Source organism: Corvus kubaryi, unplaced genomic scaffold (genome assembly GCF_017639235.1).
Source record: "Corvus kubaryi isolate FWS band 111438036 unplaced genomic scaffold, C.kubaryi_AGA036_p1.0 split1-65, whole genome shotgun sequence".
Taxonomy (NCBI): domain Eukaryota; kingdom Metazoa; phylum Chordata; class Aves; order Passeriformes; family Corvidae; genus Corvus; species Corvus kubaryi.
The window spans coordinates 3,845,488-3,863,114 of record NW_024582080.1 but is presented as its reverse complement, the minus strand read 5'-3'; the positions used below and the strand labels follow the sequence as shown (position 1 = coordinate 3,863,114).

The 17,627-nt window shown below is 38.3% G+C and overlaps 1 protein-coding gene across 3 annotated transcripts in view; it reads right to left on the bottom strand.

Moving 5' to 3' along the window:
* The window catches only part of TRPC4 (transient receptor potential cation channel subfamily C member 4), a 132,226-nt gene that overhangs the window by 71,873 nt on the left and 42,726 nt on the right, over positions 1–17,627 (bottom strand). For all 3 annotated transcript variants that reach the window (XM_042014227.1, XM_042014226.1, XM_042014228.1), the window contains one exon: positions 9,002–9,406. In XM_042014227.1, coding sequence (XP_041870161.1) covers positions 9,002–9,379 — 378 coding nt within the window. In that variant the 5' untranslated portion in view covers positions 9,380–9,406. The remainder of the gene's footprint in view (positions 1–9,001; positions 9,407–17,627) is intronic.

The window sequence follows — 17,627 nt, the reverse complement described above, 5'->3', positions numbered from 1 at the left end:
GCAGACACTTGTATTTGGTCAACAAACCCTCTTGCTCATCACTGACCTTACTGGGACCTCAGCTATCTGGCTTACATGTCAGCAGTAAATGGACTGATTCAAACAGCATTTTACCATTTAAGACACTCCAGAGAATGAGAGAGATCTACACAGATATGACATGAGACCTACTGGAGGGTCTGCACTTTGCAGCGCAGGCAGGGGACAGGGAGGACTCATCTCTGCACAGACTGAGCTCCACTGCTACCTTGCCTTCAGCTCCAGGCATCTGAATGAGGGGCTGATTTCCACCCCCTTACATCCATGTATTTGTATACATACATTTATATATAGCATATATTTATACAGAGCACAGATCTCAAGCTGCTGTATCAAGGGCAAAAACACCAATTGTTCCCTCAGAGGCTGCTCTAGGCAGAAGAGATATTGGTTTGTTTATACTGCTCCTTTAATGTTATAAATTTGTTAACTTCCCAAGTTAAATTGCATCACCAAATGTACAAATAATTGGCAATGGGGATTTCTAGACCTTAGAAGACAAGACTACCTCAATTTAAAAAGCTTCCGTTTGTTGAACCTCTTGGTTTTAACAGATTTATAATACTGGCCTCAGAGCTGATTCTTAACTTGTTTTCAGGCACTGAAAGACTATTAAAATCTTTAGATGAAGCTATCTTTCCAGTTGATGAGTTGTAAGGAGGTGAAAGCAGGTAGGTTTGCTGAAAAGGATGCCAGGCATGGAGGCTTGTGAAGATGACCGTACAGGACTACTGACTGTAGAAGGCAGGGATTTTGGACATTTTATTTTTTAATTTGTATGCTGTCCCTATTCTGATGGTAAATTTGGGCGAGTGCTGTAAAGTGGGCCTCAAAAATCATAAAAAGATGGGAAAAGAAATCAGAGCAGAAAATGTGACTTCTGGAGGAGAAATCTAACTTTTCCACAGACCTTATTTTTTAATTAACTTTCTAAAGATTTTGAGGTGTGGGGTTTTTTAAAAGGGTTTGATTTATTCTAGATTTTCAAATATTTTTGCTAATCTGCACACATCTCTCCATGGTAGGAAAGTACTTTCATTTCTATCATGAGCTTAAAACAAGAAATATGAAAAGTCCAGCAAGTAATGACAGAAAAGTACTTAATCTTCATGAATCTGTAACACTTCGAGTTTAGGTAGAAGTTTGATTAACGAGTCGTCTTTAAAATAAATCTGTATTTGTCATCACCAAAATTTTCTGGATTTATGCAAACTGCTAAAACAGAGGATTAGATTCATAGCTGGGGAAAGTCATCTTCAATAACACTACCTTCCAGGAATCTATCTGTAAGGATCCTGCTAGTAAGAATTTTTTTTATAATGCCAGTAAAAATTGGCTCATAATTTTGTACCGGTCAAGAAACTGCCATGTTTCCCCATATTTTGGCATTCATCTTTTGCTACTACTTCAACTTTAGAATATCATGATTTAGCATTTGTTACAAGGTAATGGGTGCATATTGTAGAACACATTGCCTACCTCAATATTGAAATTGCTAGCAGCTCTGTTTGATGGCACAGGCATACCAGCTTCTGGAGCATTTCTTTAGTAATTGTCACAGGTTTTTCTACTCATCCACCCACCTTAGCTCTGATGCATATAAACACAGACAGTTTGGGTTTATTGCCAAGACATAATGACATTTATGTGCAGCTTTTTTTGAACTTGAAAACAGCCAGCACCCCCTAAAAATCCAAGAACAATACTTGTGTAAATTCTTATCTCCATCCCATATGCAATTAGTCAGCTCCACCTTTATAGTGCACCTGTGCTACATGTTGTTCTCATGTGCTCAAATGGTTATATGAAAGACTGAATATGTGGATAAGCTACTCTATCTATTTCATCCATAAAATGAAATATCCCCGACAAAACCTCTCCCATTCATCTGTCTATCAACATGCCAGAAAATTCTAACTAATCAGTTGCCACTGGGAAAAAAATACTCAGCTGCCCACTCAGGCAGCTAGCAGTGAGAAGAAACAGCTCTTTGTCCTTACGTTCCACTCCAAGAATGTGTACTTCAAGCCCAACAAAGTATCTCTGCAATGTCTTCTCCATACTCATTAGCAGCTAGACTGTCATTAATCAGAACATTCAAAAAAGACATTTAGTTCATAAACTTCTGTGGCAGACATTTTCAAAACAAAAATGATGCTTGAATTGATCTCAACAAAGAATATCCCACAAGAGATTGTGACTGGTATTTTGCAAAGACTGGAGAAAGAGGTTTAGATAAGAAAACTACCAGGCATCATGCAGTGCTCAAAAACCTTTCCTTCTGCCCCCTCTTGATCAATATAACTCCCAGTTCAGTAACTAGGGGAAAATTTGAAACAGCATCAAAAAACATCAGGTTTAACATTTACGTAAAGTCTGTTGCAGGCATGCTGGGCCTACAACCTGTACATGTTCCCTGGTCTTCTCTATGATGGCCCACTGTAACCAGGAGGAAGTACAACCCTGACATAGGAGCTTTCCCACATACACCATTGGGCTGTGTAGCAATGTAGGACAGGGAAAATGATATTCCATGAGCCTTGGAAAGAAAACAATGGGCCAAAGCTGCCTAAATGCTCTGCACGCATTAAGAGAGACTGAGACTGAAGCTGGATTACAAGTGCAGCTCCAAAGAAGAGCACTGGCTTCATCTCAGGACCCTGGGACTCCTCAAAGGGCAATTTCAAGAAGTCTAAAGATACTAAGAGACATGAAAAGAACAGAGTGGGTGATGTGGCTGCATGTAAGGAATTTCCTAGGAGATAGGAGCTCTGTCAGGCCTGATAGGAGCTCTGTCAGAAGAGCAGCATTTATGCTGCCAGTATTTCAGGAATGGAAAATGACTCTTCAGGCTCTGTGCTACTTTCATGATGTTCCCTGACTTCTCACTTTTAGAATTTTTATCTGTTTCTGGGAATGCTGCCAGACTGAAGGCACTTATCCTGAGAAGCTGTCCAGCCTTGTCGTCCATATCCCTTCCCTGATAGCTTAGGTGAGTGCCTGAACATCCAGAGAGAAGTCTGTTCCACTGGCCTAGAAACTATACTGCACAACATCCTTGACACTTCCTCACACAGGACCATTCCCTCATCCTGGATGTTCTCTTACAGTCTTTCATTCTCTCCAAAACTACATAGCAACACTGATTAAAAAAAAAAATCAATGTTGAGACACGTTTTGGCATATAATCAGTCACTGTTTTTTCTGATGAGAATTGCATCAGTAGATTCAAGTGAAAGACAACTTGTATTGTTGTCCTCTTCTTTTCTACCTTCTCACACTTCAAATAATTATCAATCAGATACATGCGTTAAGATTTATAAAATATAACTTGAGCCTTTGACAGTAAAACAATGCCCTTTCTCTCCCTACCTCCCAAAAAGTCCCACGATAGCAAGCTTTCCTACCAATCACCTGATAACTCTTCCTGTCCAAGAGTTCACAATGGCTGCTAGCACACTGAAGAGCACATAACCACCAGGGCATTCCTGAATTCACATCTGGTTTGTAAGATGTCAGAGCTGCCATCTTCTTACACATGACTTCTCACCTCACGCATCTCTTCCAGATGCCATTCCTTATAACAGCACAAAACCTCAGCTTGCTGTGGTTACCCCCCACAAAACTTTCCGTCCTTTTAGCTCTTTCCCTACAGATAAAGGCTAGGACATACCATACCTAAAGTCTACCTTGACCAGAGAGAATACTGAAGAGGCCCTACATATTGATGAGAAAGGGTTGCTCACAGTCTGTCTGAAGACAAAATGGCAACCTAAATGCTGAATCTTTCAGTTCTTCAGAAATGTCTCTATATTTAAAGTTTCAGAGGTCTGGGTTTTTGTCTCTTCTAATAAATATTTTTTCCCAAATATTTAGACAACATAATGAACTCATCCTTTCTTGGGCCTTTGAGAAATTGCCAGGAAAATCCATGAAACCCAACAAAAAAAAGTTGTATATGCCATGGACTTGCATTTTTAGAGGCCAACATGTTGACAAGCTGAAGCCTGGCTTCCTGGCTTGACTTTGGCAGAGTAAGTAGAGGCAGGGCATTTGAATATGGTAGTTTATGATGTGACTTTACTGCTTGTCCTGGGAGAGCAAAAGGGCTCTGAGTGTTGCAGCACGTGGATATAGCTTATTTTCAGCTTCCTATTTCCAGCACTATGCCAGTGATTTCTACTTTTCTCTGTATGTGAGCCAGGCACATATCACAGTGATCCCTCCCTGTCCCAAAGTTCTCCTTCCTCTAACAATTCCCTTGTGTTTGCAAATGCCAGTCTGGCATTAGTTCAGTCTTTTTTTCACACATCTGCAGAAATCTATCCCTGGAGCACCCACCCATAAAAAATACCCTCAGGTATTCCAAGACTGACATGTAATAGGGAACAGAAGGCATAAAAGCACTGCCATGTGCTTTTTTTTGCTAGGCAATGCTGTAAACACTGCAGTCAGGTTCCCAAGCCCTAAAGCAAGTCTCTCAGCTAATACAATGCTACATGGATTCAAGTCTAGTAACTGAGATTTCAGCTTCACTTATGTGATTTGCAGCCTTAGAAGGCAGCTACACCTCTGCTTCAGTCTTCCATGAATATATATGAAAATCTAGATGGTCAATCACCCAGCTAATAATCAATGACTGGGTTCCTTAAGCAGTATAGCACACTATAATTTAGATAAAGGTAGTAATTTTTTTATTCTACCTAACCCTCAGCCCATCTGTGGATGCTGCATCCAATTTAACAAGACAAAAATGTTTTCTGCAGACACTAAATTTAAAAGAACAACTTTTTCCCCCCTCTTAATTTGGCATTCAGCTATCCATCAGGGTAAGCAACAAGTGACTTGGCAGATAACTCAGGACATATGGCTCTGAAGAATGGTAATTTAAAAGTACTTGGACAAGTTTCCTCAACTCATTCACATTAATTTGTGCTATTCTCTTTTACTTGTGCTCTAGCATCTGGTACAGCTAAAAAAGTATAGAAAATATAAAGAATATAATGCAAGTGACAAAAAAAAACCCTTTTCCAGAATTGGATTAATGTATAGTGCAAAAGTTTCACTCAAAAACTGAGTAACAGAAGGAGTTCAAAGACAATTCAAAACTGTTAAACATACATGCCTCATCTGTAGTCACCAGGTGGCACCAGATGTATCCATATACTGATAATTAGGTTAAAACCATTGCAACCTATGGGGTCTTTGAAATGCTGAGCACATCGCATATGGCTATCGGGTAGAGCCCTGAAACTGAATGATCAGCAGACTAGAGAGTTTAGATCTAACTTTAACAAAATCTGAACCTTGTTTCATAGTTTGCAGGGGGGGAGGGGGGGGCGGGGTGGGTTTGCTGTTTGTTTGTTTTATTGGGGTTTTGCTAGGGTTTTTTCTTATTGGGGTTTTGTTTTGGTTGGGGTTGGTTTTTGTTTTGTTTTGGTGGAGGTTTTTTTGTTTGGTTTTTCTTCTTTTTTTATTGTTTTTGTTTCTTTTAGGAGAAAGTGTAAATAGAGATTCAGTGGCATCTCCTAATTTGGAGATGTTGCTTATAAAACTTTTCCATGCAAAAAATGCAAAAACATATTATTTTAACTATATGCACTGATTCTTGGTCAGAATTAACATATTGTTACATTTTCCCCATTTTCTTTTGCAACACTTAAACTTTTAAAGAATTAAATTTTGGAGGACAACCAGTTCTTTTAAAAGATACGTCAGCAGTTCTGAAGAATGGTAGCTTTCTGTTGATACAAGAGGACATTTTCTTCTAGCTTTCTGACATTGACAATGAGCACTTGACTTATATAAGAAATTCTATGCTTAAAAATGATTTCGTTTTACAAATATAGCCACATTATTATATGATGTGAAGCTGAAATTAGCTATGCATCATACATAGGATATTATCTCATGAATATAAAAAAATAGTGAGAGCCAATTCACTTTCTTGTGAATCATACCAGTTTTTTCCCAGAATTTGAATGTTCATAACTTTTATCACTAATGAAGTATTTGGGAAACTGTTTTTTGTGCTTGAAAGTATTTAGCAAGGGTTTTTTCTTTTTATTATTATCTGTCTCCTGTAGAAATAAAACTTTTAAGCAGGGATCAAAAAAAAAAAAAAAACAACAAAAAGGGTGAAATCTTGACCTCCCCGAATCGATGGTAAAACTCCCACTAACTTCAAGGGGCCAGGATTTTACCACACATGACCAGATTCATACAAAGAAGGAAAAGCAAACAGCCAAAGATACTATGTTATTAAAAGCACTGAATCTGAAAATGAATCATTGTCTAAATAATATGTTAAATATTTACAAATACCAGTAATCAAAAAAGTAAAGCTGTAGTTTGAAATAGCTTCAAAAGAAAGTTTAATAAAAAAAAAAAAAAACTGGAGGAGGAAAAAAAGTATTTAATAAAAGTATGTAAAAAGCATATAATTCTGAGTATCCAGATTTTATCTCTTTAGCCCATTGGAATGATTTTTCAGCCAGAAGGCTCTTTATTATTATATTAAATTCATAGTGGCATTACTGCAAAAACGTCATTGGCATTTACATTCTCTTCAGCATGCCATGTTCGTAAAAATGAACCAGTGTGATTACCAGTGTATTATTACACACATGACACCCATAGAAGCTTAATTGTTGTTGGGATCCCCAGTGCCTACAGCAGAGAACACATGTCAGCAACCTGTTGGTTGAAAAGCCATTTTTGTAAGCACTGGCTTGCATGCAGTGCCTGCAGTGGCAATGGGCGAACCTAGCCTTGTACAGACACAAAAGGAGATGTCTCTGTTCAAATGATTCATGATTATTCTTCACACTTTACAGTAAGACTCCCAGCGAATGCAACCAGGAAAACCAAAAAAGAGCAGGAGGAGCAGCACTCTTCACATCAACCAGCATGGAGTCTGGCACTGAAACAACATGCTTATGCTTCACCACAGACAACTAACCTCTGGACTGGAGCAATGCAGTTTGTGGATAATTTAACATGGTAGTATTCACACAAAAAGTAAGCCTATCTTTTGTCTGCTATAGCATGAAGCTCACCTAATACAAGTTTTACTGTTTGTATTCAAATGTTTTCATTACAGCAGCTGTGGCACATACAAAAAAGTAATCCTGAAGGTCTGAAGCACAGTCTGAAATTTAGGCAGCTATTGTAAGGTGAATTTCTTGATTCTTAAAGCCAAAAATTGGTTTATGCTGTCTTAAAACAAGTAATTGAGAAAGACAGCACGAGGTGCTCTCCAGGGATCTCCATTTTTCTCCATTGCTAAGGGGAGCCCAGGAAGCCAGACCAGAGACAAGACACACCTTTGGATGGCTACCATCAAGTGGCATGAACTCTGCCCTGCAAACGGCAACTTCCACTGTAGAGGCTGGATAATGGACACACAGGTGATTTAACTGGCTTGGGATGGGGCTGTGCACTGGATCCGTCAGGGTCCTGGTACACAGCATTGATATACTATACTATACTATACTACACTATACTACACTACACTACACTATGCATCCTATGCATCCTATGCATTGTATTCTTATCTGCACTATCAGTTGAGGAACAATGAAATGAGACAAACGTGAACCTAGTCTTTTTCTCTGATATATATCTGTTGTCATTTTACAGGAGCTCTTCTTTTACTCTCTAGAAGAGAAGGCAGGCACACATATTTACAGAAAGACCTAGTATAATTCTTTCTTTCCTTAAAAAAGAAGCATAGAATTCATGTTATTTTATTGGAAAAAATATTCTTTTTACCTATTATCTGCAATTCTATCCATGTGAAGTACATTATACTGTAATTAAAGTATATTGTATGCTTTATCTGTAAAAGGGCTGTAATCATTTCAACATACTATTCACTGAAATACATTAATAGAGTACCTATAACACATGACATTTGAAATTGATGAAAATAGAATACAATAGTATAACTACTTTTAAGGTTTTTCTTCCTAGGAAGGCTCCTAGGAATAACAGAATTTATGGGCTACGTTATCCTATTTTCTTAAAATGAGAAAGATTTGCAAGAGGCTAGATACTTCCTAGAGATGTCTCAAGGCAGCTCAAGGGAAAGCAGAGCAGGTATCAGAGCATGAATGAGACTGTATGTAATGATTTTTTTCCTTTGAGAGAAGCCAGGGAGAAAGGGAGAAGAGTTTGCACCTTTTTAGTTGTACTTGATAAGATGGATGACTACTTGAGACAGGACCGAAGTTCTGATCAACTGGGTCATGTCTGCAAGTTTTGCCTTGCTGAGTTGGGATATGATGACCTCCACATGGATGGGTTAAAACATTCACTGACTTTTATGGGAGCATCATAATTAATTCAAATGGACTACATATTAACACTACCAGGGAATTAACAACTCTCTTTTGAATTACTTGCTTCTTTGAATGATTAAAGATTTCCCAGTAATATCTGCAGGAATAATGTTATCATTATACAGAGGGGGCTTATGGGAAAGACAAAGAGAGACTTTTAACCAAGGCCTGTAGTGACAGGAAAAGTTTTACAAAACAGTTTTAACCTGAAAGGGGGTAGGTTTAGAATGGACAGAAGAAGACATTTTTTACAATTAGAGTGGTGAGACACAGGATCAGGTTGCCCAGAGAAGTTCTGGGTGTCCTACCCTGGAAGTGTTCAAGGTCAGGTTGGAAGTGGCTTTGAGCAACCTTGTTTAAGGAAAGATATCTCTGCCAATGGCAGGATGTTGGAACTAGATGATAATTAAAGGTCCTTCTGACTCAAAACAATTTTTGATTCTATGATGTCTAAACACAGATAAATACAATGCATACAGCATCAAAGTAATTTATTTTCTGATTTTAAGTACTGTGTGCAAGGATGATGGTTGGTTTTGTTTTTCTTTTTCTTACTCCCTCTGCACGATTCTTCTCTTTACATTAAACCATACTACAAACTCAGAAAATCCTGCACATACCTGCTTCTCTCCACTGGGCTTCTTGTGATTTAACAGCAGCTCCACAGCCCCAACCACCTCTTTCCGTATGGCATGCAACAGAGCATCTCCCACATACACATTAAAACTTAAGAGCAGCTCAATGAGCTCAAGGTTCTCATTTTCAATTGCAATAAGGAGTGCAGTTCTTCCCAGGGGATCAATGCAGTTGATATTGATCTTGAAATAAATTTCTGCCTCCTCCAAAGCTTTCTTTACACTGGCGTAATCTCCTTTCTCCACGGCGTTCAGATAGGCTTTCTCTGAATGAGACAGTTCGGATTCTGCCCGTACGATGCGAAGAGGGATACGATCTCTGTAGGGAGCATTGACACTTCTTTTGTAGTAGAACTGGGCCATATTTTATGCCATTCTAATACTTTGTCTCTGCAACATGAAAATAAAGCTCAATTTAGTAACTGGTTTTGGGGGTACAGTGCACCAAATTAATATTTGCAATATATAAGTACGTAAAACTCATACTAAAATGTGATGTTGAAACATGTACAAAATGTTGTTTACCAACAGAACTTGTAAGCAAGAGTGGAAGCCAAAACAGTGCTTGTTTGTAACTTACCAAGTCAAAGCATACGTGTCAGAATACCACTTGCTTGTATGCATTTTTTAAGTCTTTGGCAAACATGAAATGATATGATACAACTTAGTTTGCACCAAAAGTGTAGCTCTGCCTCATCCTTAATTTCTTCATTCAGTTCTGCAAGGAACTTAAAGAGTAGACTTGCCTGCCTCAAACACTGTAAAGTCCACAGAAAGACTTTGCCATGGGAAAAAGCACAGAAGGGAGAGACAGGATGGTGACAACCCCATGTCTGACAGAGGTGAGATCTGGTTAGCACATCCTGGTCAGTGCACCTGGACAACAAATTCCCACTACAGCAATCTGTGTAGAGAAGCAACTGCTAATACATATATCACTGGTCAAACAAAGATCACACCAAGTTATGGGAAAGATGGCATCTGTGACCACCAACGACCACCAAAGCCTCCCTCTATCCTCCAAATATACATCAGTGGATATCTTGAACATCGACTGTGAGATAAACCACTACAGCAGGAACCTGAGATAAGTTAAAGGTGGTACTACTGTCCAAGTGTTGTCTTACACCTAGGGGGAGGTTAACAAAGCCTGGGGAGAAGAATGGATTGCTGACAATGGACACAAAGAATGTAGAATTTACAGGCCACAAGGAAAGGCAATTCAAAAACTGTGCTGAAATCAACTCCGACTGGGTAAAAGATAATTCCGATGGAGACATTGTCTCTGACATCCTACAACAACCCATATGTTGCCTGAGGATTGTGTGTAGACAACTAAATACAGCTTTTACATCTTCCTAGTGCTACTTAAATAGCCCGACTTATCTGTGGCAGGCACAGATTGCACAGTTCAGTGGTGAGCTTCCCTACTAAGATTTTGATGCTATTAGAAAAACATTCACATAAAATGTTCTTCCAATCAGAACTTACTAACTTATAAATTAAAATTCAGACCCTAAAAGCAAAAATAAAATCCATAGGAGATAAATTCCCAAGGACTGGTAGATAATAGTCACAGTTTTGATTCTGGGCTACTTGGTTCTAAACTAGAATTAATACTGAAACATAGCAGCTACAAAACAACTCCAAAGTGTTACATATAGTAAAGCACATAATGTCTGTGCTTTTATTTCATATACTGTATTCAAGGACTTTGCAAAAAAAATTCCTTCTAACAGAAAGAACCATGAGAAAATCAATCTTCTACCTGGGAAAAAAAAGGGAAAAAAAAAGGGGAAAAGGGGGAAGAGAAAACATTTACCTCAAAGAACAAGGTACACAAAAAATATTTCCCTCTGCTGTTCAGTTAGAGGTTGTACACCTTATTAGACAAAGAACTGTAGCTTCTTGTAATTTTCTCAGCTGATAATGCAAGTTGCATTAACCCACTGCCTTTTCCTCCACTTTCTTCAGTCATTAAAACAAAATCTCTGGTGAGATTCTATAGCAAGCTATAATATATATTTTTATTATTGTGAGGTTTTGATTCATCAAAAAAAAAAAGTCACCAAACACTCTGAGGAACATAGGAATTAATCTGCTCCACTTTTCTTAAGCAGTGCAATGAGAGATATGTACAAAGGCTGTTACTGAGTTGTTTTCTTTGTTTTCCAGAGCAGATCAACAGGGCTTGAGGCAGGCAGGAAAAAGCAAACAAGACACATGAGAAAGAACTCTCCTCCAGATCCATATACAGGAGCTGACGAATCACAATCCTTTGCAAGATGTTTCCCAGTTCTCTCTGCAAGATGGTATCAGTCTACAGTCTGGGCTAGTAGAGGTTGCACAGTGTGTGGATTATGTTCTGTTAATCTCACTCTAAGTAAAATAATATTCATATCCATTGCATAGCTTTATACCCCAGAACAGATATCACATTCTTAATGCATTACATAAAAATGTATTTTATCAGCTTGCTTTTCATTCTTTCATTTCAAAACTGCATGTACAATTCAAGAAGGAAAAAAGTTTTATGTTCAGATTCAAATAAACAGACATAAATGTAGAAGTTCACAAGAGGTATCTACAAGAAAGGTGGATTGCCATATTCTATGGACAGCCACAGACACTTAAGAGTTTCATTTCCCTGTCCCCATACTCAAGTAGATTGGGTGCTGGATGTGGAAGGGTGTCCTGCCTGACTCCAGCTGCCACCTGACAATGACTTAGGTCTCACCACAGGCTCTATTTCATATCTGTCAGGCAGATGTCAAGTTAACCCATAACAACGTACACATACTATTCATTTTCTTACGATGTACAGAGTTCCCCAAGACCCCTGGAGAAAACTGAGGGACTGCAATTGGGAGGTTAATGCTAAAAGCTCCTCTCTCTTGAAAGTACAGGAAAAAACAGATCATTGTCTCCCCGTTTATTGTGAGACAAACCAGGAATGAACCTGTATCAATGAAATTGGGCATCAGAGATGTTTATGGTAGAAGAAGAGTACAGTGACCTACAGATGGGATCTATCATGATTTCATGACAATGATTTGGGGGTTTTCTGTTTCTTAGTTTTTATGTTAAGTCTGATGAAGATCTTTTATTGCTTCACTGTAAGCCATAAGGAAAATACTTGTTGGAACCTTTTTTGTTTACCTTTTCATGATTCTTGAAAAGTAGATCTAAGTTTAGCTTGTTTCTTTTAGAAGAGACATATTAAACACACGTTTTAATTCTTCTAGCTGTCCTCTGGTAATCTCTATTTCTTGCCTGCACTAATTCCTGAAAATAATTGTGCATAAATAAAGTTTTGTCATAACTAAAAGTCTATGTTTACATGCAATTAGAAACTAGAGATTGATTGCTGATACAGTACACTCCTGGAAGGTGATATAAACAACAAAGAAATGGTTCCATGGGTGTTTACAAAAATAAAACATCTCATTTTATTTTATCTACAGGTAGATACTGTTGTGTAACAACTGTTACTGTGCTGTCACATGTAAATGCATGCATATGACAGATTTTCATGGATCTGTAAGAACAAGAAACAGCCAGCAGCAGTACAAAAGTCTCCAATTGCTTTGAGTGTCTGTGCAGGAAGAAGTCTAAAGAAACAAGAGGCCAAATACATTGGGCCAGTGTGAGGGGAATGAAAGAAAAAAAAAATATGGTGCAAACTTATTAAAAAGTGTAATTATAGTTTCTACAGAGTCCACATGCCTGACATATAATAAAAATACTTCAGAGAAGAAATAAAGACAAAATAACTCTATATAGTGCTTCCTGCCCTGTCATGGAAATATCAGCAGCACTTGAGCAGGAGAAATAGATAAAAAAAGGAAATCATAATACTTTGACCAAAAAGTGATTCTTACGCGAAAATATTTTTTTCTTAACAAGCAGTTCAGTTTACACCTGCTACAGACCATTATTTCAAATTAATATGGGACTGTTTCTTTCATATGCTCTTTTTCAGAGAGGAATGGTAACATTCCACCTTCTTTGCACACCTTTACCATTTCCACTCTATCATTATTTAATAATTTGGTATTTCTTAAGAAACGCTAATGTTATTAATTTTACTAATGCTAAATAAATAATTGGAAATTTTCTTCTGCTGCTGTATCATTGTGTATATGTGTATATATATGTGCATATACAGATGTTTCCCCACCAAAGCTCAAGAAAAACTACAATCAGTTTTCCTTGGCATTTATTCAACCATATTTGCTTCCTCTACATATATGATCATATCCTCCCTATCTTTCCAGGGGACCCTGACTTGCATTTCCCTAGCATGTGTCCTCCTACCCCAACACAGTCATAGCCAGATATGAGAGGAGACCTGGAGTGAGGCACCAGCAGGCACCAAGAGCCTCTGTGATAAGCCACTTGTATTACTGCTCACAGACGTACAGCAAAGATTTCAGAGACAGAAAAACACCCCAGTGACAACACATCTCCTTCAGCAGATGGCAGCAGGAGTGATAGGGATGGGCTCCATAGTATCCACAACTTCTGAAATCCTCTCTGACAACACCCTTCTAAAGGTATTTTATTTCCAACATTGACCACTGTTAGACTTACTATAGGATTATACTATATATAGATAGATAACTATAGCATTATACTATATAGCTTCTTCAATGATATCATCAAAAGCACACTTCTGATTTTGCTCATGAGTTCGTTTTTCAGACTATTTGCATAGAAAAAAAAAGTTAAGCTTCTAAAGTAATTATGGCATCACCCTGCTCAAGAAACCAGAGCATTTATGACAAGTGAATAACGTGCTGATGTCTTTGTGATCTTCTGAAAAAAAAATTATATGCACTTTTCATGGCAAAGGAAAGCTTCTGACATTTTCTAGGTTCATGAAATATGAAATTTTCTTTCTAAAATAGATTTGCGACATACCAGCTTTATTCTGACACAGAACCCTATTTGATACACAGTAAAAATGATGTTCAAGGAGAATTTTGGAAAGCAAGACTAGCTCTGATAAATCCCAGTCCAAATGAAGCATAAAGTTCCTTCACTGTCAATCACCAGACTGAACTGTTTCAATTCAACAAGAACAAAAGAAGTGCAGATAAGCCTTTGATTTCTGAACCCAGCATCAGTCCAGATATTGCCTTGTAACCAAATGTCTAGACAGTAACTTTAACATGCTCTAGTGCCAGGGTCAACTGGATAGGCTGTGCCCATGCTGTCCATACTTTGCCCAAAAACAGGACAGCTGAATGAGAACTGTCTTCTGGGAATAATTTGGGGTCCATGCTGACTCCCACACTGTGCCTGGAAAGTGCATGGGAAGATGTTATTGAGCCAGCAATTGGGTTGATTTCAGGGACTGCTTGAACAACTTTGGCTGCAGGTGATGAAGCTTCACTGAAAGCAATTTTTCATTGTTAAAACCACTTTCAGATTTGAAAGCTAACAATAGCAAAAGCAATTTGGACTTTAACACTGAGTCATGTACACAGGAGATAAACTGAGTAACTCAGTATGGTGTATGTTCCCTATAAGGCTGTTAATTTGAAAAAGAGCTTAACCTCTTGGTTTTGCTCTGGTTTAAAATGCCCTACAATCAAAGTTTCACTAAAGCAAAGAACTTTACCTAGTATACAGCTGTAGTAGATGATGAGAAGCAGGCTGTCATGTTGTCTGCTTACACTTGTTCTGGCTTCCCAGTCAGGAAGACAGGACATCAGCTAGAAAGAACAACTTTCGGGGTCCAAGGTACAATGGTTTTTTGGTAGATTAAACTCCATCAGCGTCTTAAGAGATTGAGACCTGGGAGAGTCTGAGTCTGGGACACTGAATGTGGTAAACCTTTGATGAGGTGACACAGATTACTGGCTTTGATGCTTTTTTTTATAAAAGACAGGATGCAATTTCATAGCATTTTTGGGGGGTTAAAGCATGGTGCTTCATATATAGCATAAAGATGGTCTGTAAATTCACTTAATGCCAAATGGGAGGAAACTTTTGCCTTCTAGAGCTGATGTTACACCAAATCTTAGTTGAGAATGACAAGTTCTTACAACAGTAACCTTTAAAGTCAGGACTACTACCAGCCTGAGGTTTGAGAAACATCAAAATATAAATAAAATTGTTGAGAGACATTAAAAATTATTAACAGATCTTAGAGGGGTAGGATGATTTGGAGTCAAGCATGCAGTACTGCAAATATGCATAGTTTTTAAATTAAGAGATACTCAATAATTCTTCAAATGCACCTAAAACTGACCCTAATTTCATTTTTACCTTATGGGCAAAAAATTTGATAGCTCACCCATGAGAAAAAGAAAAAGAGCATCACTAGGTCACAGAAGTATCATTAGATGACGATATTAAATTAGTTCATCTCCCCAGTTTTATTTAAACTAGAAAGAGGCACTCTTCAGAAAAATACAAGATGCCTGGTTACCTCTTGCTGATGGGTAGAAGTATGGAAATGTCCTTGGGAATGTGTGGGAAAGACCTTGAAGCCTGAGCTATTTGTTCTCACTCAGAGGGAAACAGTAACACGCTTAGACCTGCTACCAGAGCAAAGGAGAGAAAGACTGCTTTCCACTGACTGACATGAACCTGTCCTTTGAAATGATGGAGCATGAATGATTTGAGTCCAGACTACATGCAGTAGGCAGCCAGTTTAGGGTGGGAAGGACAGGGAAGGCAATAACACAGATAATGATCTTAATGAGTGACTGCAACATCCAGTTGAGTAGGCCTTCCTGTCTCCTTGGCTGCTGTTATTCTCCTGGGTAAATTCAAGGAGCTCCAAAATAGCTCTCAAGATAAAAGTACTTCAGTGTCATCTGGCTACACATAAGGCTGTCTTCCAGCATTTCCAACAGTAGCACTGACCTAATGCTCTGTGGATGTGATCCTGCAGCTGCCACACAGCACGACAACCATCTCTCAGGGGATGCAGGGAGTGGGCTGTCCCTGCTCATGGAGAGGGTGGGTGGTCTTTCTCCAAATGAGAAAAGGATGCGAGAAGAAACCTGTACACAATTTCTGTGGAGAAAAGTATTGGGCATAAAGGGTCTGACTGTGCAAGTTCACTTCAGGAGGAAAGGAGAGAGGATGCAGATTAGGTTGGGAAACATGGGACAGGAGCATTCCTTGTGGGAATTCTGCTACAAGGAGCAGTGACTTTTCTAAGTTTCAGGGTTATGTTTTCGCACAGAACCACGTCTTCCCATGCTTCCTATGATGAAGTACAAGGCAGCATGCAGTTTGGCCAGAAAAGGGAGCATTTGGGCAGACTGCCCAAATACTTTTAGTAAAGACTTGCTAATAAAAACACTCCACTGTGGGTCCATTTTCAGATGTACAAGCTAAGCCAGCCCAAGGATAAGTTAAAACACTTTTCAAGTATTTTGGGTCAATAGAGAGCCAGCTCTGAAGAGATTTGTGTACATACATATATCCACACATAAGCATTTCAGTACTGGCTGCTGCCCTCAGAGTGGTATGTGTATTTTTTGAGCCTCAAAAGAGGCTAAGCTTAAAAAAACCCCAAAAACTGCCAATAAATAAAGGCTAGTTAGGGAAAACTGTTCAAGTTTTGGAATTTGTTGGTCTGTTTCCACCCACATCCTTCGTGGTTCTGCCCTCACACTGCTTAGAGACACATGAGTTGGTGCATTTTAATATATTTTTCTTAAAGACTTCATAAACATAAAATCAGGAAAATTTATTACCTAAACTGACCTACCAATAATAATCCACAAACTCAAGTAAAAAGAATTATAATGATTAATCAAATCAAAATCAAATGGATCTCAAAGGAAACCATATAAACTCAATAGCAAAGAATGTTCCACAATTTAATTAGTTAGATAACACAAAATATAGTTATACAAGTCTATAAGAAGATGGTCACCCTTTGGTGATAAACTCTAACAAAAGAATTTGATTGAAATCAGTCAAATGTAAAATTTGGTTAGTTAATTTGTTTAACAGTGAAACCTATTTACGATCTGGACCAGAGCCTGACAAAAATAATGCTATTTTTTTTTTCCTCAAGAAATTGTACACTTATGTGGTGACTAACCCTTTCCTGCCCTTGTAGCAATAAAGACTTCAAAGAAAACAGAACAGAAAACCAGAAGTTTGACAAGCTCTATTTGCCAGAAGTCATAAAATGACAGTTTCATGTCACTGAGGACCTTTAAATGTATAGCACAGAACATGCCCTAATGAATAGCTTGATGAGGTATTATATAAGGCTTCCTAAATCCAGGGGAACAGTTCTTTCCAGAAATTTGCCTGCATGGCCGAATTTTCATGTACACATATGCCCAAATAACAATTCAGGATTAAAAGTCTCCTGCTAAATTACAACAGGAGTGAAAAATATAAATAGTAACAATAAGAGAATTCTCATTGCTAGGGAGTGATGGCACCAGAATGCTGTCATGTGGATTCCCTAGCTGACAAAGGCATGTCTATTATAGTGTTCTATAGATCTGTGACCCAGCAGATTGGTAATAGCTCAAATACTTCTAGCATCCTTCAGGAAGTTTGTATTTTCTTGTGTGGAAGAATGCTAGAAGAAGGTACATCGCTGTATTACAACACAAAATCTTTA